This window comes from Malaclemys terrapin, chromosome 5, assembly GCF_027887155.1.
Source record: "Malaclemys terrapin pileata isolate rMalTer1 chromosome 5, rMalTer1.hap1, whole genome shotgun sequence".
NCBI lineage: Eukaryota > Metazoa > Chordata > Testudines > Emydidae > Malaclemys > Malaclemys terrapin.
Window position 1 is genome coordinate 18,502,592 of NC_071509.1, and position 24,097 is coordinate 18,526,688.

The window sequence follows — 24,097 nt, forward strand, 5'->3', positions numbered from 1 at the left end:
TTCATTTTATCTCCCAGAATTGAAAGGAGTATTTTTCTAGCCTTTCAGGCATGTTTTGAGACCGTCCAACAGGGGTTGTACAGTTTCAGACAAAAGAAAAACAACAGTTTAGAAACAAACTTATGTGCCATGCAGCAGCTTGGAAGACAAGAAATAAAAGCCCGTTTAATGGTCTGAAGTTGGACTGATTTATATGCACCACTTTATTTAGTAAAGAAGAGTCTCCTATGTGCAGTGGAAAAAGTTACAGCTAATTTCTGAAAGGCAAAGTCAGCAGTAGGCTTCAGACTGCCACTGCTTATATTTTGTCTCCAAATTCTATTTTGGAATCCTGATAATTGAAACAGTATTTGCTGAATTGGGTTGCAAACACAAATCTCCATGTAAGCCGTTTTCCTGCTGCTTCTGTCTACAGCGTTATTAAGAAACCATAGAATCGTTGGCTTTCTGGCTGCCGTTAGATGCAGAACAGGGTAATTATCTTTTTAAAAGAGAGGTTATGTATGCCTTTTAATTGGAGAAGCACCAGTAAAAGGAGAGGAGTGAACTTGGGCACTGTTAGTGGGCCAGATCCAGGTCACCTTGCTCACTCAAGTCTTCAGTAGCTCTCCTCGCGTGAGTACGGTGAGCAGAAATTAAAGTATAAAACGATCATGCTCAATCAGTCCTAAGCTAACGTAGCTTCGATGGAGGTATTGTTTGGTTTACTGAAGTTCAGGTTTCTGTCTGTTCCTGCAGTCTTGGATCAGTAAAAACGCTGAAGCCGATGCTAACCTAAATCTGTTCAATGTGACAGAACAAGATGAAGGAGAATATCTGTGTAGAGCCAACAATTTCGTAGGCATAGCCGAAAAACCATTTTGGCTCCACATTCGCAAACCAAAACCAGGTAAACTATAGACTCTGTCCCAAGGCCCTAGCAACTGCAAGAATGAGCTTTAACATTTTAAGAAGCTAGTGATTAAAATGACTCTTCATTTTGTATTAAACCCTGTCAACTGATGCTGAATGGCTTTACCTTATTTCCTTGCTAATTATTTTGAAAGAATTAAATGCCTCTACATCAATTGCAATGGAAAAATTCCCACAATAAAATGACTGTCAAATTTTGCTATCAGCTTTTTCTGCTCCTATTCCTTTCTCTTCCTAACAGCTGAGTGCCAATAACAGGATTGCATGCTAACGATCTTTGATGCTCAAAGCTCTAAGAAATCAAATTCACTTGAAGATTTTGCCCATATTAGTATAGTCAGTAAACAGACTTTTTCCTTTCCAATAGTTATTCACAATTAACATCGGTATTAGATCATGCAGGCAAACGCATAAATAGAGAATAGCCGAGTCCAGTCAGTCCCTGGTTTAACTCTGTTGGTTTACACTCCAGAAGAATTTTGCCTATGTCTTGAAAATTTTCAACTAATTGTAAAGTGAGAGGCAAGTCAGCCAGTCTATCTCCTTGATAGTGTAGGAATGTTCCCTAAAGGACGCTTTCTAATGATGATCCAGAATTACATTGTAGCATCAAGAGCTGTATTATTAATAGATACGCTTTTGGTGTTGAAATTGATATTAAAAATAATGTCCTCCTGATGAACATATTTCTGTATTAAATCACCATTTATCTGGTCAGCACTTTACCCTTTCCTCTCTACATCTCTTCTTTCTGTCTTTCTCTTTTTCTTACAAGCTCTGTTTTTTCCCCACACTCACCCTGCTAACCAACAGTCAGTCCTATTGTGGGAGCAATTTTTCCTTTTGATGCTTTTGCTTGCATGCTTCATTAGTGGGACAGAGTAAGAGCCTGGTGAAGGGAACCTTTTGCTTTTACTACAGGTTGCAAACGGGAATGAATAAATAAATGTGGACGACAGGGCCACTGAAAACAAACAAAAAAATCTTCATCTGCTTTTGAAATTTGCCTGTAAATCCATGTGGTGTCCTCAAACTTGCTGGGAATGTGGCTTATCCTCTGTTTTTCCTCTTTCTATATATGTGTATTTTTTTTTCCCCTGTAGACGGCAGGTGTTAACACAACGGATAAGGAGCTAGAAATACTGTACTTGCGAAATGTTACTTTTGAGGATGCAGGGGAATATACTTGTCTCGCTGGGAATTCTATTGGGTTTTCACATCATTCTGCTTGGCTGACGGTTCTACCAGGTATTTCCTTCTGCGCTGTCCCCTTTCTTTCCTCTTGGTGATGCTTCAGTGTTTAATTTAGAAATGCCAAGTTTCCGCAAACTCTACATTACATGGAGCAGTGAGTTTTGATCTTTAGTCGACTTCTCTGCAGAAAGAACTCTCCTCTTCAGTTTGCTGTGCAGATCTCTAATGCATACTGCAGTTGCATGTTAAATACGGACATACTTCATGTGTCATCTGAGGCTCACAAAGCACTTCAGAGATAATAATGATCTGAACATCTCAAGTACCTTTGATTTAGGCAGGTAGTATTATTCCTATTTTAAGATAATTTCTCAACCTGCTCATCTATAAATGGAAGGTTTCAGCAAGAGTCACTTGTAGAGATGGAGGTACAGAACCCAGGAGTCCTGGCTCCCAGGCACTGGTGAGCTGATTTTCAGAGGTACTAATACTCTGAGCACCAACTGACGGCAATGGGAGCTGTGGAGGCTCTGAAAATGGAGGCTGAGATGACCCCATCTTGTACTCATTTCATGTGCAAGAGTGACCTTGACATAGGACAAGTTCAGACCATGCAATAGAGAGATCTGCACTGCTGATGAGAGAGAGAGAGAGAGAGACTGCACTGTCCCACACCCTGAAAGCTGGCCTTGTGTTAAAATGCATGAACTTGCTTGGGGAAGGTGCAGTCCTTACTCAATCAGCATTCCCCCTGAAGCTGATGGGGGTTCTGCCCCAGAACAATTGCAGAAGCAGACCCAAATTCAGCCTTTTCTTTTTATGTAATTCTCATTTTTAATAATCCATTGAATGGGCAGCAAATAAATTATATTCTCTCAAATTCCCTGGTTATAAAACACATTTTGATTCTCCCTACCACCACCACCACTGTTGATAGCCCTTGCAAACAGACGTGCCCGAGAACATTTTTCTGAATCAGAAACTTTGGCATTTCTAAACCCTGACGTTAACGGAATTGGTGATTTTTTTTTTTTTCATATTAATTGCCTTTGTTAGGGGTCAGAGTGTCTCCTCAAAGACGGGCCTTGAGGCAAGTGGAATCTGCCGGTTCTTCTCTTTAAAATGGCTGGTGTCTGATTCTGTTTCCGCTTCTGCCATCCCCTTGATTAAAAAACATTTCTGTTGGTTTAAGTTCGGAGGTTTACATTATTATAAGAATCTGCCTAGATCGTATCATCAAATTGTTGCATTGGTTTTAAAATGTATGTATGAATTCGGAACATATTTTTTTTTTTTTTTTTTTTTTTAAAAAGCCCAGCTAAAGTGGAACTTTATAGTGAACTCAGATGCAAGGAAGCTCCAGATATAGCAAACTGGAATGGGGGGGTCCAGACTGCACCAACCATTAGGGTGATGCAGATTGTAGTCTGTCTGCGGTGACCCTTCCACTTTCAGCAAAGGGAGAAAAGGCCTTGATCAGAGACTTCGGAGCTGTGATCAAACGAAGCAGAACCAGCCCAACAGTATTTCATGGCATCCATACTCCCGGCCCTGATCCTGTGAGGTCCCTCAACTGCTTCTGACTTCACTGGGGGTTAGCAGAGCTCTACACAAAGGTTCTCTGCTCATTTGGTTAGCTGGCTCACAGACATGTAGCTTGCTGCTGCACGTGCATGTACAAGCCTTGCCCTGTTTGAGTGGAACCTCCATCTTTCCCATTGCCATGTTCCTTCACAGACACAGTCCAAAGTCTAATAAAGTAAGTGGAAAGACTCACATTGAAATAACTAGACTTTGGGGTGGAGCTTGAGTGGTTCCATATCCACTTTGCCCATGAAGGAGTAGAGTTCCCCCATGAGTTTTCTTCACTACTGTGCTCATGGCCACTTTCAAGTCACATGCACCCAACTTACCCAGCTCAGCATTTAGCCCAGAGTGAGGTGACTGTGTGAAAGGAAACAGAGTGATTTCACTATAAGGAGTTCCACTGCTGATTAAAGAACCATTGGGCATCCTCTTTCTGTTAGTATGTTGTTGGTTTTGCTTTGACCCCTTGTAAATTCAGAAGTGCGTGGACTGAATGGAGCAGGTGGGGAATCATTCTTGATTTGTGCTTTGCTTGAGTAAGAGTTGCAGGATTGAGCTCTGAGTGCATAGTGCTAATTATGTTATAGCCATCAAAATGATTGGGCTCATGACTGTTCAGTGGGCCTACAGGAAGTTCTGACTTTCTGGAATCCTGGGGTGGGATTTTTGCTATAATAATTGGGATAATCTGTCCTTCCTTTACTTGTCCAAACAAAATATTTACATTATGAATTATAATTAAGCCAAGTTTCCCATGTATCCTCACCCAAGTATCACGTTTTTAACCTCACCATCCTTTGGAGACAGGCGTGATTCAGGTGGGATCTTAGCTTGAGTTGCCATGTTAATCTCTTGTCTAGGGCACATCTGTTGCCAGCATTGGGGTCAAAACTGATGAGTGAAATAGAGGAAGGGCCCAATCCTGCATTGTTTGCAAAAGCAAAACACCCAGTGTAGGCATTCAGAGTTCTGGGTTTGGGAGGGCTCCTGGCTCAAGTCCAATGGGGTTACACATATACGAAGATGTGTCCAACCTAGGCCTGATCCAACTCCCACTGAAGTCAATGGGAAGATTCCCATTGGTGACAGTGAGCTTTCGCTCAGGCCCTTCCTGAATTTCTCGCGCTGCACGTGTATGTGTTGGCTGCCGTCGCCTGTCCTCGCTCCTCACTTCTGTCTCTTGTTACTCTACAGAGCTAGTGGAGGTGGATGATTCTGGCTCCGTTTATGCTGGCATCCTCAGCTATGGGACTGGCTTCGTTCTCTTCATCCTAGTGGTTGTCGTCGTGATTATCTGTAGGATGAAAATGCCCAACAAAAAAGCCATGAACACCCCCACTGTACAGAAAGTCTCCAAATTTCCTCTCAAGAGACAGGTAACAGAAAGTAGATACAAGATTCCTATCTCCCCTATAGCCCCAGCCTACCTTTACATTTCCTTTCTATGTTCGGAACCTGACCCTGTGTTTTTTACTCAGGCAAAAATGCCATTAATGTCAGCGGGGCCTTCTCCTGAATAAAGGTCGGGCCCTGTGTCTCAGTTTGTTTCACTTATTCATTTACTTTAGATTTTTCAGTGAAAATGTCGTGTGGCAGTTAATTCTCTTTTTAGTTTACAATTGTTTGTCAGAGGCCAGCAATTCCAGAGAGACCTGTGCTTACCTAGGTCTAGTAAAACAGACCCTTAAATCAGCCCTGTGGTCACACGTCACAACACCCCAGGGAAAATGGACCTCCCAGAGAATAATCTACCGTCCTGCACCCCTAGCCAGCCTGAAGAGGAGGAGTGGGAGAAGAAGTGTATTCTTGGACCTGTTCCCACTGAAGTCGCTAGCAAAACTTCCACTGATGTCTGTGGGTCCAGGATTGGGCCTTTCTGCAAGGGACAATGATGGCACTCTGTACAATAAAAATCCCATCCAGTCATGCATCAGTGACGGGCACTGCAGAACAGTAAACGTAGGAATTAAAAAAGACTGCAAACCCTGCTCATTCAGCCTCTCTGGCTGTAAACCACCTATTGGCTTGCACAGGACTGACTCCACGGACGCACACACACCCCATGTGTATGGGCCAGAACTTTAACTGGTATCAACTGATGTAGCTGGTGTAAATCAATAGCGTACTGGCTTCAATGAAGCCACTCTGGTTTACACTGGCAGAGGAGCTGGCTCTGCATGCCGAGATATATACACTCCCGTAATATGGGACTGATCTTTTTAATTTTCAGGTTACAATTTATTGTAAGTCTTCAATAAACAAAGATTAGTTCAAACCGATTTTCTTGGCTGGCTCCTTTTCAGGCACCTCTGCATGTATCTGACACGGAGGCAGTTGGCAATAACATTTTATTTGCTCTATTCAAGCAGGTGTCATTGGAGTCGAACTCTTCCATGAATTCCAATACCCCGCTGGTCAGAATCACCCGCCTCTCATCCAGCGATGGGCCAATGCTAGCGAATGTCTCGGAGCTCGAACTGCCTGCTGATCCCAAGTGGGAATTAACGAGATCTCGGTCAGTCAAACTCACAAGCTGAATATACGTGTCGTTCTTTTGTCTTCATTCCACTTGTCAGCATGGTCACATTAATTCATTTGTTTGTGTCTGTCGCTTCAGCCTGACTCTGGGGAAACCTCTGGGTGAAGGTTGTTTTGGTCAAGTGGTGATGGCAGAAGCGATTGGGATCGATAAGGACAAACCAAACAAGGCCATCACTGTAGCTGTCAAGATGTTAAAAGGTACAGAGAACAGCACCGTGAAGGAATGACAGGAGGTGGGAGTGTTAGGCATTTGCCCTTGGCATTTATCTTGGTTTGGGTTTTGTTTTTTATTTTAAAAATATGACTACATACGAAGAGCAAACCTAAGGCCAAATTCTCCCTTTGGCTTCCATAGCTGATGCTTGTTTCCACAGATTCCACTTAAGGTGGGTCACAGGAAGTGATAAGTGTTATTTTAAGGATGGCTAAGTGGATACAGCACTGGACTTGGCCACAGGAGACGTGGGTTCAGTTCCTAGTCCAGCCACAAATTTCCTGTATGATATTGGACAAGTCACTTTATCTACCCTTTATCTGAGCACCCTGCCTTTAAAATAGGGATAATGCTTCCCTATTTCACAGGGGTGTTGAGTATAAAATCCATTCAGGATTGTAAAGTGCTCATCTACTTGGGTGATGAGGGTCATATAAGCATTTCAGTAGATCTTCCTATCAAATTGAACCCTGGCCAAGCTCCCTGAGATTACATCTCAACAGTTTAAGAAGAGGCAAAACAATGAGGTGGTTTGGGCTCCTCGAAATGCTCCTGTTTTCCCTGCCTAAAGCACAGAATCTGCAGTAACTTGACTAGCTTTCCCTTCCATGGAAAATACCTGGAGGCGAATGGCATGGCTAAGCCAAAGCAAGAAGTGCTGAGGTTCTGCACCGTATTAATACACCAGCTGAAACTTTTTTCAAATGAAAAATTTTTCCATGAGGAAGTGGGGTTTGAGGGGGAAAGTTTCAACATTGCCAAACTGAAACATTTTGATGGTTTGTGTTTTGGTTTGATTTTGAAAACTGGAAAATAAAAATTGGTTTTCCAATTTATTCTGGAGGCTTTTACCCCACTTTTCCATACTTTGTAACTCTTTTTCTAACTTGAGAAAGTTGGAAGCAGTAAAAGGTATGAAAATTGTTTTTCACCCATTTTATCACATCTTTTACCTGCCCCTGATTCTTTTCCAGTATGAAAAAATGGGGGGAAGTTTGTTTGTACATATGTAAAAAGGTGGGGTAGAGTGGAGGTGAAGCCCCAAAAATCCTAAAACTCAAATCGACAACCCAGGGTTTTTTTTTTTTTTTTCAGTTTCTAAACCTCAAAACAAAACACACAATGTTTTATTTCCATATCAAAATTTTTCAGACACTTTTTTGTTTGGCAACAAGTTTTGATGTTTCAAGCTTTCACCCCGATTTGGAACAAAGGCAAATAGTAACATTTCCCACAGGATGAAAATTTCATTTCCTGACCAGCTCTCATAAATGGTCAGATGGCCAGCCACCATTCACTGAGTGTATAACCTATTGTATAGTACTAATGCACTCTAGTTATGCTTTTACTTTCTAGACTGCAAGAAATGCCTATCCCTTCCTAACAGTTTCTTTCTCCTCTTCCCCCCCCGTCTTCTCCAGATGACGCTACTGACAAGGATCTTTCTGACCTGGTGTCCGAAATGGAAATGATGAAGATGATTGGGAAACACAAAAATATCATTAACCTCCTAGGTGCCTGCACGCAGGATGGTATGTTTCAGAGAAAGCCATATGCTACCATCGTACTTCATGATTTCAGTGGTGAACAGTCCCATTCTGCTCTGTGGTGCACGTTGTACTAGCGCAGCCTTATGTATACACAGTTGCTTTTCCGTACCTCTACCTGGCCCAGCAAGCATAGGGATTTTCCCCCTCCAATGTAATATTGTGCTCCAGGAGCCGCTTATTCAGGCTGTGTAGAGGCCAGGAGGATTTTACCCTTTCCTCATGCATCTGAATTGGCCACAAGATTAATTGTGTGCACAGACATAACTAACTGTGCTTTGCTCAGTGAGAAGTTGAGTGGCTTTTAGATATTGGAGCAAATATATGGTGTTAGGAAAGTCTCTACTTGTTATTGATACTGGTTTTTATTTTGTTTTTCAAATGCTTTTCCTTATTGTCCTTCTCCTTTTTGGGGGGGTGGAAAATGGAGCTGGAAACGGAGAGATTGGTGGTTTGACTGTCATTTATTAGTATTTACTCACTGAATGCCCAAAATATGCTGGGCAAGACTCGTGATTAGAGCATTGGCTTTGAGTCCCAACTCACATAATACCCTCTATGTCTAAGCCTTTCCAGCCATCAAACAGAAAGGATAATGCTCACCCACAGGGCAGTTAGGCGGGTGAGTTAATGTTTGTGAAAGGCTCTGAAGAGATGTGTTTGTCAGAGGCCGCTTGGCTAGGGAACCTGACTGCAAATCGAGACCTGAGCACTGTTCCTATCTAACTTTCTTAGGTACTTTGGTGGTCCTCAGTACTAAGTATCCGAGCATCTCATAGTCTTTAATTCAGTTATCGCCAGAACACCCCTGTGCAGTAGGGAAATTCACAGATAGGGAACTGAGGCACACAGACAACGTGACTCGCCCAGGGTCACACAGGAACTTTGTGGCAGAGCAGGGGCTTGAATTTGAGTGTCCTAGACTAGTGTTCTAACCACTGGCCCATCCTTCCTCTTTAATGCCACATTTGCTGCTGACTTGTCATATGATTTTGTGTAATGTCACCTCACCACCTCATTCCCTTTCAGTAAAATGAGGCTAGTGACGCTCACTCCATTTTGCAAGGCGTCTTGTAATTATGATATAACAGCCAGATTGTGACTGTTTTTTGTTGGCAGGTCCACTTTACGTTCTGGTAGAATATGCGTCAAAAGGGAACTTGCGGGAATATCTCAGGGCTCGTCGGCCGCCCGGCATGGACTATTCATTCGACACCTGCAAGCTGCCAGAAGAGCAGTTAACATTTAAAGATTTAGTCTCGTGCGCCTACCAGGTGGCCCGTGGCATGGAATATTTGGCATCTCAGAAAGTGAGTTGAGAGACTTAGTTTGTTATTATTTATCACATACATAAACATATGTGTCGGGCCACAGATATGCAAAGTGCATTGCAGGCAAATAAATGACTGGGTTCTGCCTTTAAGAGCCTGCACGTACAGGAGTTATCTTTTTCAGTAAGAAAGGCATTGCTACTTGCAAAGAGAACTAGACGTCCATTTGTGTATGATGACATCCATTTATGAGCACCTTAGCTGGGTGCTCCTTTGCTCTAATCAACAATCCACCAGTAAGTGTGTGAACAGTGTGGCAATACAAGGACACTGCGGAGTCCGTATGAAAGGCAGATCTCAGTTGTGTGTTTTCAGTGAGCAAATAACAACGGTCACACAACAGAAGCATCTAAATGCAGAGGTAATTGACTTTCAGATGTCCGATCCTCAGTCAATCTCAGCCAATATCCGAGGGCGGCCACGGTCAGATTTAGAGCCATGCTGAGCTGCATCTTGGTGATGTCAGCATGACAGCAAAATTGAAAGTCACTTTGAGAGATAATCTCATCTCAGACAATAGAATCAGGAACCTCTGTGGCCCCTTTTCAGTAATGCTGAAAGTGCAGAGCATCAAGGCCGAGGCAGAGACCCAGCCTATGACAAACATTCGTTTGTTAGAAGAGCAGTATCTCTGCTAAGTTACCAGGTGAACGTAGACTCCCTTGGAGTTAGCCCAGCGAAGGATTTGGCCCATTCAAAACAAGATCTGACACTTACATAGAGCTATCCATGGGCTCCGAAAGCGCTTTACAAACATTGGACCCGACACTATTCTCACACTTGCTTCACTGGAGTTACTCCTGATTTACACTGATGTAAACAATTGGACAATCAGGCCCATTTTACAGATGGGGAACCTGGGACGTTACATTATACACCGTGAGTCAGTCGTAGAGCAGGGAATCAAATCTTAATATCTTGATTCCCATGGCCTTACTGTAAGTAAACCATTAGCCCACATTCTCTTCCCTGGTGGTGGCAGCTTGGTGTACAGCCCTGGGATCTGGCCGATCTCCCGTGGAGGAGAAGGGGCCCTCTCCAGTCCAGGTGTCCCGCCCTGAGAGAGCAGATGAAGAAGCACTGCTGTCTCGCCACTGAAGGCGAGCGTGTATGTTAGATGTTGCTAAGAAGCAGTTTGTCTGAGACTGCATGTGGCAGCGATGACATAAAGGGCGAAGAATTAAATGGTGCAGCTTTATTGGCTTTCGAGTAAATGAAATGGCACTTCATAAACCACGAATCGTAAGCAGCTTAACAAGCCCAAATGTATCTCTGTCCTCACCTTTCGCAGTGCATTCATCGAGACTTGGCAGCCAGGAACGTGTTAGTGACTGAAGACAATGTGATGAAAATAGCCGATTTTGGCCTAGCCAGAGATGTTCACAACATCGACTATTACAAGAAAACAACCAATGTGAGTATGGAGCTGCCAAGTGCCTGGGAGGTCCCAGTGGTGGAGGAGTCAGCAGCACATGCCCTTGGTCCACACCTTCTTTTTAAACAAATTACTGCATTGAGAAAAACAGTTTGGCCCTCATCCAGCAATTGGGAGCAGACGGGCAGGCCCCCTGCACCCACCAGGAGTCCTGTTGAGATCAGTAGTGCTGCCTAGACGCAGCAGTCCATCCGTGCACTGTCAGTCGCAGGATTGGTGCCTTCACGGCATTTTCTTACACCGTGATTTCTAGCGGTGATGGGATCTGTGACATCAAGGAGGCATCTGTGCATCGTGAGCTTTGACAAAGTGAAACTCCCTTTATGCTGAAGGAGAAAACAAGCCATCTTAGTTGTTCCTATTCACTGCAGCTGTGGTTATATTGACCCTGCATTGCTCGTATTCAGAGCTTTCCAGTACCCCTCACTTCAAGGGACATTCTAGTACTAGTTACCTGCATTTCACATACATCCCTCGCTCTTATAGCTGAAAAGTCTTTGCATCAGATACAAAGAATCCTAAGGCTGAGGCTCTAGAAGGAGTTATTTACACTACAGGAATGAATCCTGCAGCATTTTAAGTTTCCTTGGGAATCATTTTCATATGACCCTCGTTTCAGGCCTGTGTCACACATTGCATTCCCCCTTTGGGCCCCTGGCAGGGTGAGAAAGAGAGTCCTGTTGAAATGACAACACCACCCCCACCACCCCCCCCACCCCCCATTGGGTGAATTCACTCTGTGCATTTCCCTCTATATTCAGACTAAGCAGCATTTTTGCATTGAGTGAAATAGTCTCTTCAAGCCAGCAAGGCCTGTGTGTGTCGGTCCCACTCTATTTTGAAAAGGAACAGCCCCACAGCTGCTTTGTACACGATGGATGCTGGTTTTCATGCAGAGATTTAGATGCCGCGATACATTAAACCTGCCTTGGCAGTGAAATGCAGCATGCAAGAGGGAGGGTGTTTATAACACAGATAGTCAGTGAAGACCGGGGATCAAATGTTATAATCTGTTTACATGTGGCCACTACTGCCTGCACAGTGATCAGGGAAGCAGATGTGGTTGCTAATGAAAACGTTTCAAACTGGATTAAAATAGAAGATTCAGATGGTGCCGTTGTGGCTGAGTGAATGTGCTGATGGAACATTCCCTTTGTCTTCCTAATTACAGGGTCGGCTGCCTGTGAAATGGATGGCTCCAGAGGCATTGTTTGACCGGGTCTACACTCACCAGAGCGATGTGTAAGCATTACCCACATTAAAAAAAAAATTTAAAATAAAAGCAAAACAAAATACCGGAGGATCATGAAGACAAATGCCCTGCTAAGCACAAATGGGACTGAACTCTGGGCCCAGTGCTGGTGAAGACTGATCGCAAAAAACAAAGCTCTCCGCTCGACAATAAGCTTTGTAATTGACTCTGAAACACAGTTCTGTACATGCGACATTGCTCTGCCCTCAGATAGCAGCTTTCATCCAAAGATCTCCAGCTCTTGAGCTAAGCCTCCTAGTACTTATATAAACATAAGCAAGTCTTTCATACTCAGTTTGTAGATGAACAGACTGAATCGCAGAAAGGCTTGATCTTGCAGTCTTTGCTCAAGCAGAATTACCATTGACTTCGATCTGGACGATCACTTAGCTACAGTAGGAGGTTCAGGCCCTACCTGACTTGTTCAGAGTTACTGGAGCTGGTCAGACAATAATTCATTAAATACATTATCTGATTAATTTTGGGGTCAACTAAATTATTGTACAAAACCATGTTTATTTTAACCTAGCTAGTTTCAATGGCTGCACGCTGTAAAACAATGGCATAACTGGAATGAAGAGCAGAACAGGCTGTTAAACTATTTCAGGTCACGGCTGAACTCAGAACTATCCACTTTAATGTCTATGAAAGCTGAAATCGCCCAGCTAAGCATAATGGCTATTTTATTTTTTAATAGTGGGCTCCTTGTGCCAGTTTAGCAGAAAATCTGTGGAACTGCCAAATACAGCTGTTTCTCTGCTGAGCTTCAGACACATTTGTATTCTCTCTTTCTGTAAATTTCACATGCTGTAGCTTCGGTGATCTGAAATCCGAGTTTCAGCACGTAGGTGGACACGTCAGCTTACCTAAATTAGAGAGAGAGAGATTGAGAGACAGATCATCTCTATTTTAAAAGAGAAAATTAAGGAGGCAAAAGATAGTTTGAAAAAGAGGACTTTTAAATGTAGCGCAGCTGCAGCGCTACGGCATGTAACATTAGACCTCTGCTGATTTTTGTAGGGGGTGTTTCTTCCAGTCCGGCCAGTGAAACAAGGGTTGTAACAAGCAAGTTTTGATATCGGCTTGCACAGTGGCCTGTGGTTCCTAGCCTGCGATTCAGTGAAGCTGTGCATGAATAATTTGATTTGTTCCATTCAGTGGAGCTGGTGGAAGACCTAACAAAGCGCCAGGGGTAATAAATGGGCTGTCACCTATCTGATTAAATGCTCATTTCAGTTTCAGACATGGTGCCTGGGATTTCTTTGCTATTGAGTTGGATTAGCAGAGATCTCCAAGTAACTAGTAAAAATGGCCTAGGCAATTAGTCACGCTGTTGATGGCTGCGTTAGCTATGCATGGCTGCACCGAAATAAAGCAAAAAAACAAACAAACTGAAAAACCTCATTGAATTTTAAACCTCTTTCTTTGGTTCCCAGCTGGTCTTTTGGAGTGCTGCTATGGGAGATCTTTACTTTGGGTGGGTCTCCATATCCAGGAATTCCAGTCGAGGAGCTCTTCAAACTCTTAAAAGAAGGCCATCGGATGGACAAGCCAGCAAACTGCACTCATGACCTGTAAGTGAGAGAGCATGGGCGGGAGTATCCTTACGGCTTCGTTTCTAGAAACCTTGACTGACGCCTGAGTTCATTTTCCTTTCTTAATTCAGTTTCTCCAGTCCCCTTTCCAGTGTGTGTGTGTGTGTGTGTGTGTATAAATATCGCTGCCCGTTCCTTTGTCTGACCCCCACTTACTACTATTTAGCTGGCCCTGCTGTGCGACTGTCTGGCTGGCTCCAGATAAACTTACCAGACCTGATGCATTTAGACTCATTATGTCCCTGACAGACAAAACATGCACCTATGCTTGGTCGATTCATGTCAACCCGTGCCCAGCTCAGGTCTATGGATTTGCCTAGTGAAGCTCAGGCAGAAACAGACTAAGCAATTGCTTAGGGCCCTGAGCAGTATGTGTGGTGGGTGGGTGAGTGGGTGGGGAGGATAGTCCTGTGGTGACTTACCCTTTGAATACAGCTTTTCCTGCCTGATGTATTTGTCTGATTGCGGCACTATACCAGAAACAAGGGTTTATATTTCATGGCACCCCTGTAAAAAGGAACTTTGAGAGATTGCTCTTCAGAGCCTCTTTCTGTTCAACACACAAGTTGCCTATGTATAAAGGGGGCCAAATTCTGTCTTTTGGTAGAGTTAAGTGAGGTGTAAGTCAGGAGAGGGTTTGGCCCACCCAGATGACAGTGACAGGTAGTACTAGGGAGATAAGCTCTTCTGTCCAGTACCGGCACGTTGGTCACTGTGCAGATGAGAAACACTTTCTCTGGCCCTGAGACCATTGCTAAAAGGCTGATTCTGAGCTTCAGAAAATGGCATCATTATGTTTAATTTCCTTCCTTGTTGTTTCAGCTTCAGTAACGCCCTAAACGAATGTGAATTAAGTAACATTTAATTGCCTGTGTCTAACTCCAGTCAGTACGCTGGGACTGAGGCAGGACAAATCACTATTCAGTGAGCGTCCTGCTAGCAACGCTCCATTTTAAGCCTATTGTCTCGCCATTCCCTACTGTTGTCTTTTAACTCTTCCCTGGTCCATTTGGCTTTGCCTACTCCACACTGTGGACAAACCTGCTGTAGGCAAAGCTTTCCCTGCTGTAGGTTGAATTTAAAAGCAGACCAATCTGTATGAAATTGGTATGTGCTCTTGTTTCATAAGTGCTGCATCTCTGTGGGAGGATGCCCTCTCCTGTAAACATCATTGGTTACTGCTCAAGGGAGAGGGCATTCAAGACCAATAGGGCATGGTGATTGTCCTCTTGCCCTGTCACTTTGCTGGGAGCAAGAGCCAGGCCTTATCATTGTTTACCATGCAAATCAGATTTCTGACTAGGACATTAGGGGTTTCTGTTTGGATAATCTAACGGCTTCCTCTTCAAATGTGATCATTTATGGCCAGCTTTGTGATTTGCAGGTTGCCCATATTATTGTAAAGGGGTGGGCGTGTATGTCAAAGAAATCAAAGTGTGAATTTCCTCCTCCTCATTTTCCCTTTGGGGCCTCCGGTCCTGCTGCCAAAACCATGAATGCTGGGGCTACATAGAGCTCCAAGCCTTTGGCAGCCTTAGGCCTATGCTCCCGATGCCATTGCCAAGGACTGTGTGATAGACAGCTACAGTAATAAAGCTGCTGACAGACCCAGCTGCCTTTCTCAGTACTCTGTAACGTAGGCTTTCCCTCACTCTCCACACCCAGTTTCCATACCTGTCCCTCTTGGGCTCCAGCACTGCGGGTTCCTACGGCACTGTGCTGGAGAGGTTTCCCTAGGGGATCCTCTTTCTTTACTTTACTTCTGCTGCAGGCATACCAGCTGGGTTGTGTTATGCCCTGCAGCAATGCACTGACTGGTGGCCATATCTGGGCTGGGCAGTGGATTCAGGCACAGAAGGAGTTGCACGTCTCACTTTGCTTAGGGCAATGCGAAGGAGCGGGAGCTGGCTCTGCCTCAGCAGTTGCATGGGCCAAAGCCTGGCTGTGCTGGGACATGTATATCCGCACACGTGCTCTTCTCTTCCCCCACCCCGATCACAGGGAAGACCTCTTGCTCTTTGTTCTCCTCAGGTACATGATCATGAGGGAGTGCTGGCATGCAGTCCCATCGCAACGGCCAACCTTTAAGCAGCTAGTGGAAGACCTGGATAGGGTCCTTACTGTAACATCAACTGATGTAAGTATTTCTCTCTGGCTAAAGATCAGTCCTGAGTAGAGATGAGCCTGAACCAGAACCCTGCAGTTGATCTCTCTTGAGCTCTGGAGGTGGTTTGAAATTCAGACCTGGCCCCTACCCTACCTAAGCCAAAATCCCAGGTCCCAAAACCCTCATGCTTCAGGGGTGTTCAAAGCCCAGCTCTGGCATTCCCAGATCTAACGCTAATGCTTGCGGTAACTGAAAAGCATTGCAGCATCATTAGCTATCTCTTCTCTCCCACCCCTGACCACGTAACCATGTGACTTTTCTCCTTGCCCTCCTTGCAGGAGTACCTTGACCTCTCCGTGCCATTCGAGCAGTATTCCCCCGCCTGCCAGGACACACACAGCACCTGCTCTTCGGGAGACGATTCTGTGTTTGCCCACGACCTTCTGCCGGATGAGCCATGTCTTCCCAAACACCAGCAGTGCAATGGTGTCATCAGGACATGATGACTCCAAAAACACAGACAGACCATTGAAAAAAAACTCACGAATGTAGGCTTGGAGGAGGCCAAGGACAAACCGTAGTGAAGGATCTTTGAATGAAACAGCTTGGTAATTCAAGAAGTTTTTTGTTGTTGAGCCGTAGAAGGGTTGTGGGGGTTTGGGGTTATTTTTTTTTTTCCATTTTGCTGTATAAGAAGTCAAAAAGCACTGTTTGGCCTGAAGGACCTAATCTCTTGCCAAGATGATTATTATATATACATATATATATTTAAAAAAGAAAAGGTTAAATCTAGGGGTGCTGACCTCTGGACCTCCGGTAATGTATTATCGAGTGCCAGAGTTGCCATTCTGTGCCTGCAATACAAAGAAGAGGGGGGAAAAAAAAACTTTTTTTCTGGGGAGGAGAAGTGTAAAGAATGTAGAAATTCTTTGCTTATGCAATCTGTACATGAACCTTTTTGGTGAAGCTGAAAAGCCACATTGCCTGCAGGGATTAATATATTTATATAAATAGCTGTATTTTTGTTGGTTGGGTTTTTTTATAGTCGCTTGATCATTACCCAGCTACTTAGATTTTTTTTATTTTTATTTTTCAAAAAAAAAAAAAAAAAAAAATCCCCCTTTTTTTTGACATAGTCAAAATCTCAAAGGAGTTAATGGTTTGGTGACAAACAGCAGTTTGACTGTAATAGATCATAACCCACTCTTGCACTAGCGCTGCAGGTGACTGGTATATAGAGAAGAGTCAGAACATTCCAAACGGAAGGGCAAATGCATGAAGGTTCATTTTTGGGTTCATAGGGAGGAAAGCATCAAAGTGGCGGGTATAAAGGTACCACATGTCTCCGGGGAATTTCCAAATCATTAAATCACAAGCAGAATTAGTCTCTGATCTTGCAACTTCTTATACATGCGTAGACTGTCCATCCAGAGCCCCGTTGTCTTCAGGGGGGCTTCATGTGAATGCAGTATTTTGCCAGTATGCTGGATGCTGCAGGATCAGGCTCTAAGAGATGGAGATTTGAGTTTTTGGTTTTTGCCTTTAAAGCCCAAGAGAAGCAGCTGTTTCGGTACTTCTCCCCTTTAAAGCTAGCAAGTTTTCTCCATCCATACGCAGTGACTTGGAGAGAGAAATTACGGGTACCTGTAGGCAAGAGCCTTTAACTTATATCAAAAAGGTTTATTCCAGAGAATTGTGTACATATCTATAAATATATACTGTATATATATATAAAAGAATGTATAATACTAATGCAACGTAAAGCAGTACTGAGAGGGAAATCTCTCAAAATAAGAGCATTGCAATCTAGGATATACTGATCTGGGCAAAAGATTTTGTTTTTATATCTTCACAGTTTTGTTTTAAAAATTGTATCTTAACATGTATATTTGTAAATTTATTTATAGACATTAACATATCTGTTCAGTGGTTGAAATAGCATAGCATTACTGTAAACTTTAAAATTTACTGCGTTTAAGTTCTTTAACTTATTAAATATGGAGAAAAATATATTAATCAAGTTTTTCTTTTGTGTTTACGGGAAATATTGAGAGAATGTATAGATGTACAGTCCTCTAACAAATTACATTTAATGTTATAAATATATTCATTTTTTTTAAAAAAAAATTAGTTTATCCTGGATTGCAGTGAGCAAAGGTAAGTTTATTTTGCAATACGTCATCAGTGGTTAAATCCAAACAAATAACAGAGAGATGATTTTTACATATTTGAAAAACTAAAGCCAAGAATTCTTCCATCAGTTTAACCACTGTGCATTAAGGGGGTGTGGGGGTTTATTTTTCTATTTTTGAATGAAGGTATTCTTTGTGGTTGATCTTAAAAACAAGTATGCAGCAAAGCTAAATGTTGACTTTGAATGATGCACATTATTTATTTTTTTTCTCCTTGCCGGTATCATTGCATTTTTGGATTTAAGAAATAACACACTGGCAAAACAGTAAGAGGAGCCACATTCTTTATAGGGGAAGTAAAATGATTGTACATTGCTTTTAAGTCTAACGCATGCTAAAAATGCCAATAATGCCTAATTTGCTGGACTTAAATTTGTATGCTACTTATGTGCCTCTGTGCCAAATCACTATTCAAAAAGCACACTAAATAAACAGGGGAACTTTAGTATGGACCAGAAAGGCATGGGGAGGTATTTTTATGAGAAGATTTTAATTCTTAACACAAAGAGGCAAATATCATAATTACATGGTGGTTTGATTTATTTTTTTCTCCTGTGCATACAAAATATCAGTGATTCAAAATAACAGGCTGACAGCATCTCACATTAGTATTATTTTTTTAGCAATACAATGCTCTTCTCATAAAAGTAATAATTTATAGTTTGAGGTTAAGTCCGTGGAAGTTCTTGAGAAAGTAGATTTCTATAGATTTTTTTTTTTTTTAATTAAAAAGAAATTTTGGTATTTTCTTACAAATGTCTGCTAATTGTACATTCCAAGTACCTAAAGCATTAGGTTTCCCATTAAAAATGTACAAATTTGTGCATGATTTCAAATGTTATTAGATATTATAAATATATATATAATTTATTGAGGTTTTTACAAGATGTATCTGTAGACTTGTTGACTTTAACATTTCTTATACAATGCTTATATAGTTTTATAGCCTGGACTGTTATCTTTTAAAGCTTTTTTAAAAAATGTTAAAATTCCGATTTTGTTACATTTTATACTGTTGATGTTACAATCCACAGATTTGCATAGTGTGAAATTTTTTTTGTTGGTGAGCAACTTTATTCAGTTTATTTTAATACTGTATTTCTTTTCCTGACAGCTGCAACTGTCAAAGGTGTGAAATGAACACTAAATAAACCTATTCTGCTTTTAACATGAAAAAAAAAAACATTTTTACCCAAAAATACAAATAAATGAGTTGTTGAATTTGTTTTTCCAGTTTTAATGGGCCTGTTCAACAATAAATCCTCTGTTTTCAAGTGTGTCTTTAGTAATTGTCATGGTAAAGAGATATTGTATGGTGCTGCATTGTGATATTTATTTATAGGCCCAGTCTACACCCAGATTTTGTGTAGATATAACTGTTGTGGTTAGGGGAGCAATTTTTACCAATATCCGTTATTCCACTACGAGCCCTGGTCTACATGCAGCTATAATGGCATACAGGTACCCTATACTATTAAAATGTTTATTCCCCTTCCTGTACTGGCATAAGCACCTTTACAGCAATGTAACTTCATCCACAATGGGGGAGGACATGTGGGAAGGCAGTTCATCTTTTGGGTGGAGATAAAGCCTTACTCGGTTGGTGAAATCCTAGCTTTACTGAAGTCAACAAGAGTTTTGCCATTAACGTCAGTAGGGCCAGGATTTCCCCTAGATGAGTAATATTTACTCCACTGGGTCAGTGAGGCTACAGTGGTGTAAGATACTCTTCACTGTGAGTAAAAATATCAGTCTGGTCAGTGGAGAATATTTGGAGTTGCCATGGCCCCGATCCTGTTTTCCTTACCCAGGCAAAAATTGCATTGATTGTAATGGCAGTTGGCTTTAATGTGGACTGCAGGGTTGATGTGTTTAGTATTAAGTTTCATGAAAAAACTCAAGTATTCATGCAAGGTCTTGAGTGGCCTCAGGTCCCATTGAGTGAGAGGTGAGGGCAATCAGACCTAGGTCTTCAAAGGTATTAGATGCCTAATTGCCACTGATTTCAGTGGGAGTTAGGGTGCCTTTAAAGATCAAGGCCTCAGTACCTTGCAGGATCAGGCCTTGCTACAGCGAGTCCTGCTGCCTGTGAAGGGCTGGGAGCCAGAGGGGGCCCAATGTTTTGCTTTGTGTTGAGGTGTGGGTTAGGTTTTTGCATTAAATTGCCCCTGGTGAGATTTAAAGCAGCCGACCTACATATCAGAAGCATGGGCTGGACTTTAACTGTAATATCACAGCTCTAGAACATCTAGGTTTCAGCTGTGCAACTAACCAGACCTACGGCGCGCTAGTCCTCCAAAGACTTGCATCCGTATTTAACTTCATTTACAGGCCATGTGTACACTAGGGAAAAGGTGTATTTTTAATATATGTTACATTCCTAGCATAGACCAGGCAGCTGTAATTTTAGCACTTTAGCGGGTCAATGGAAATGTTGCGGAGAGGGGGAAAGCCCAGTCAACACAAGGCCACAGCGTGTTAAGTTCATCCCAGCCATAAGTCTCCACAGAACTGGTGATGAACATTACAGACATTAGCTGCAAACACAACGGGTAAAAAGGAAAGTGATTTCTTGGTTTTTAGATTTTCCATTGCATTTTAGAGAACACTTTTGGCATTCTGTGACGTGTATTGAAAGCAAACTGGATAGCAGAGTGGCTTATTTTTCATGCTTTGGGGGCAGATTTTGATTACATGGAGTAGTGCCGTGGGCTTTGTCTACGTTACAGACCTTACAGCAGCACAGCTGTACTGTGTAGCCACTCTATGCTGATGGGAGAGAGCTCTCTCCTGCCGGCATAATTAAACCACCCCCAACAAGCAGCAATAGCTGTGTCGGTGGGAGACACTATAGAGCTGTCCACACCGACACTTTTGTCAGTGAAACTTATGTTTGTCACGGGGTGTTTTTTCACACCCCTTGACCGACACAAGTGGTAGTGTAAACAAAGCCTTAACTGACAGTGTCCCAGCTGACTCCAGTGGGACGAGTTAGGCACTACAACTAAGCGTATTAGAATTGACCCTTAATTTTTATATTCCTGCTTCCTCTCCAGTAGGACTGTGTATTCTCAGGCATAGCTGCAGTCACATATGATCAAAGCTTTTTGTTTTGAACCCGTCACTTGCTGAGCATACTGTCTGTGGTGAGTGAATTAGTAAACGTCTTCAGCTGAACATGAAGACTGTCAGGGCTTCCTTTTCTCTGCTTATTGGAGCTGTAGCAAAGAGCTCAACCTACAGGTGTTTCTACCTTTGCCTAAAGGGTACCAAGACTATACATGCTTGATGAATGTGTAACCTTGTGTGTTAATTAGCCTTGAGTCGCTAACTGGGTGTCCTGAAACATTTCAGATATTTGTCAGGACACGTTGTGCTAACGTCTGCTATTCTAGGCTGCATCTTTAGCCTTAGATGTTAGGATTGAAAAGAATCCCTGATATCATCTTGAAGTCCATCCCTGAATCTTTGCAGATTTCTGCAAAATCCTTGTTTCTTTCTGTCAAATTTTGCCTTGAAATCAGCATGGAGATGGCACGAGCTCTCTGGCATGTTATGTCAGTGCCCAAGTGTTTGCTGCCACTTTGAATCCTACCAGGTTACTAGTGACTAGAAGCTATTACCAGCTGCGGCTGCCTGATGGCCAGTTTGAAATGGGGGAGGGGGTTCTGAATCCATCTCCAAGAGGACAGCTGTCTATATCACAAAACCATGATCACAACCATTGCTCCCTCCACTTTCCTCTCCTCCCTCTGTCTGGAGGGGGTGTTAACAGGCCACTTCACATTGAATGGCCCTTGAAATATGAGTTAACTACTTACAAGCTAAAGAATCTGTTCAAATCTTTTGTTTAGCAGTGATACTCTGAGTTGGGGCACCATTAAAGTGCTGCCACATCAGTGCTTTAACGTGGCTTGTGTGGTCGCAGTGCAGCGCTGGGCTCTTAAAAAAAAAAACCTCTACAAGGGGAATAGCTCCCAGTGCTGGTGCACTATCTACACTGGCATGTTACAGCGCTGAAACTTGCAGAACTCGGGGGGGTGTTTTTTCACACCCAAGAGAGAGAGTTGCAGCGCTGTAAATTGCCAGTGTAGACAAGCCCTTAGTTTCTCAGACCAGATAAAAGATATCACCTCACGCATCTTGTCTCTCTGATAACATAAGAGCAACATGGCTACACCAGTGCTGCATGATGACAACTGGCACCATTATTGAAAAGCCATTGCAGAGAGGCTGAGACGAAACCGATGTGGTTCCTGCTCCTCTTCTCACATACATTGGTTTTTACACCAGTGGTTTGTCTGTACACCTATACACTTACTGTGGTGTAGCCAAGACTTGAATCTGTTGCATGAAGTGTAAAATAGTCTGTCCAAGATGCTCCCCTCAGGTCAGGGTTAACTGAGGTTAACAGGTTAACATATTACTTAGCTATGGAAGATTCTGCTGCTGCCTGTGTTGGGGAGATGACTGCTATGTGCAGGCTGTCAACCTAACACCAGCAGAAATAAGTTCCCTTGATTTCTTCCCTCCCTCCACCAAAATGAAGCAAAAAGGAATGTTTAAAAGTGTATGTCACCCAACTATCTACAAAAGTTGGTCTGGTAGTGGGCATTCCTTGGGTAACTACTGTCTGTAAAATAAATACCCCTTCTGCAAGAGGACTGGCAGTAAGCCTACCTTTACTGACAGAAAAATTCCTGTAGCCACTGACAGAAAGCAGGGGGAAAAACTCATGGAGAGTCAGCCCTCTGGCCAGACCTCCAACCTGAGTAGGGAAATGGTGGGATATGTGCTTGCCCTCTTGGGTTTCATGATGTCATTCTTCCTTTACTTACCTTTCATTAGCAGCACTATTAACTTTGTGGAGTTGGGTTTTGTTTTAATATTTTACTTTAAATTGCCCTACAATATTGCCAATTCTTAGTAGAGGAGCAATATTTCTCTTTGTCTGAAGAACATAAGCATTTTGAAAGTAAAACAATCAAGGAACATTGCCATCACGCATTGGCCATAATTACTTATATAGCTGATGTACCCTTGAGCTCTCTGAAACTGGGACCCTCCTCTTATACTAATACTAGTGATTTTCAACCTAAATCCTATTCACCTTCCATCTTTCTATCCCACTCCCCCTGGCATATTTTCAGAACAGAACATACTTTTTATATGATGATAACTATGGGCTTGAGATAGCTACTGCTTTCAAAGAACCTTATAATCTTTTAAGATTTGCTGCTACATGAAAAGCAAAGGTAGATTTGATAAAGAGAAGTGGAGGCTGCAGGCCTGCAGTGGTAAAGGCAACTAGTATACTGAGAAATGTTGGCATTTTGGTTCTAAATGCCCCAATAGCTATGTGGGGAAAACCAGACCCTCACTACACTCTTGAATGAACTCACACAGGAAAATGATAAGACAAAAAACACCCTGTCACCTGTGGGTGAACACTTTTCACAAAGCAATCACTGGATCTGACCTATCAGTTCTCCTCCCCAAAGGAAACCTGTACAATTTCAAAAGCCTGGGAGATTAAATTGAAAACTTTCCTAGACATTCAAAAATTATGGTCAGCACTGGGTTTATGGTTTCTTACAACAATCCTGTAACCCCTGACCCCTGCTTTTTGCCCTATGGCTACAGGGCTGTTAATGGGGCACATCACCTTGAATGGGCCCGTAGAATACTTATACTAAACTAGCTGGTCAATCTTGTATGTAGCTGTGACACGCGGAGTACCTTTCCCACACTTGAAGAAGACCTCTGTGTAGCTCAGAAGCTCTCCTCTCTCACTAACAGAAGTTGGGCCAATAAAAGAGATTACCTCACCCTCCTCGTCCCGCTAACATTTCCCTGCCCAGTGCGAGGTGAAGTTGTTGAAAGAGTCCACTTCTGAGACTGTACCCTCACATGCGGATGCATATAGAAGAAGTGGGCTGTAGTCCACGAAAGCTTATGCTCTAATAAATTTGTTAGTCTCTAAGGTGCCACAAGTACTCCTGTTCTTCTTTTTCCAGTTACATTATTCACATAGCTGGAGTTGGGTAACTTAGGTTGACTTAGACCAGTAGTGTAGACCAGGCCTAAGACAGAGCAGATAACAAAACTGGCATCAGAATGCACAATAACGATTTGGACCATGAGGAGGTGAAAAGGAACTGGAGACGAGGTTGGTCTACCCCGCCCTTTA

At 42.7% G+C, this 24,097-nt stretch overlaps 1 protein-coding gene across 6 annotated transcripts in view; it reads left to right on the forward strand.

Annotated features, from left to right (window-relative positions):
• The window catches only part of FGFR3 (fibroblast growth factor receptor 3), an 80,969-nt gene extending 61,785 nt beyond the window's left edge, over positions 1-19,184 (forward strand). The window contains exons 8-18 of one of the 6 annotated variants that reach the window (XM_054029528.1): positions 739-889; positions 4,888-5,075; positions 6,063-6,208; positions 6,311-6,432; positions 7,870-7,980; positions 9,115-9,305; positions 10,618-10,740; positions 11,933-12,003; positions 13,450-13,587; positions 15,640-15,745; positions 16,054-19,184. In XM_054029528.1, the coding sequence (XP_053885503.1) occupies positions 739-889; positions 4,888-5,075; positions 6,063-6,208; positions 6,311-6,432; positions 7,870-7,980; positions 9,115-9,305; positions 10,618-10,740; positions 11,933-12,003; positions 13,450-13,587; positions 15,640-15,745; positions 16,054-16,218 (1,512 nt within the window). In that variant the 3' untranslated portion in view covers positions 16,219-19,184. Of the gene's footprint in view, positions 1-738; positions 890-2,015; positions 2,161-4,887; positions 5,076-6,059; positions 6,209-6,310; positions 6,433-7,869; positions 7,981-9,114; positions 9,306-10,617; positions 10,741-11,932; positions 12,004-13,449; positions 13,588-15,639; positions 15,746-16,053 lie in introns of all 6 variants that reach the window. The other 5 variants (XM_054029529.1, XM_054029530.1, XM_054029531.1 and 2 more) reach the window with 5 other exon arrangements.
• Positions 19,185-24,097: the final 4,913 nt, after the last annotated feature.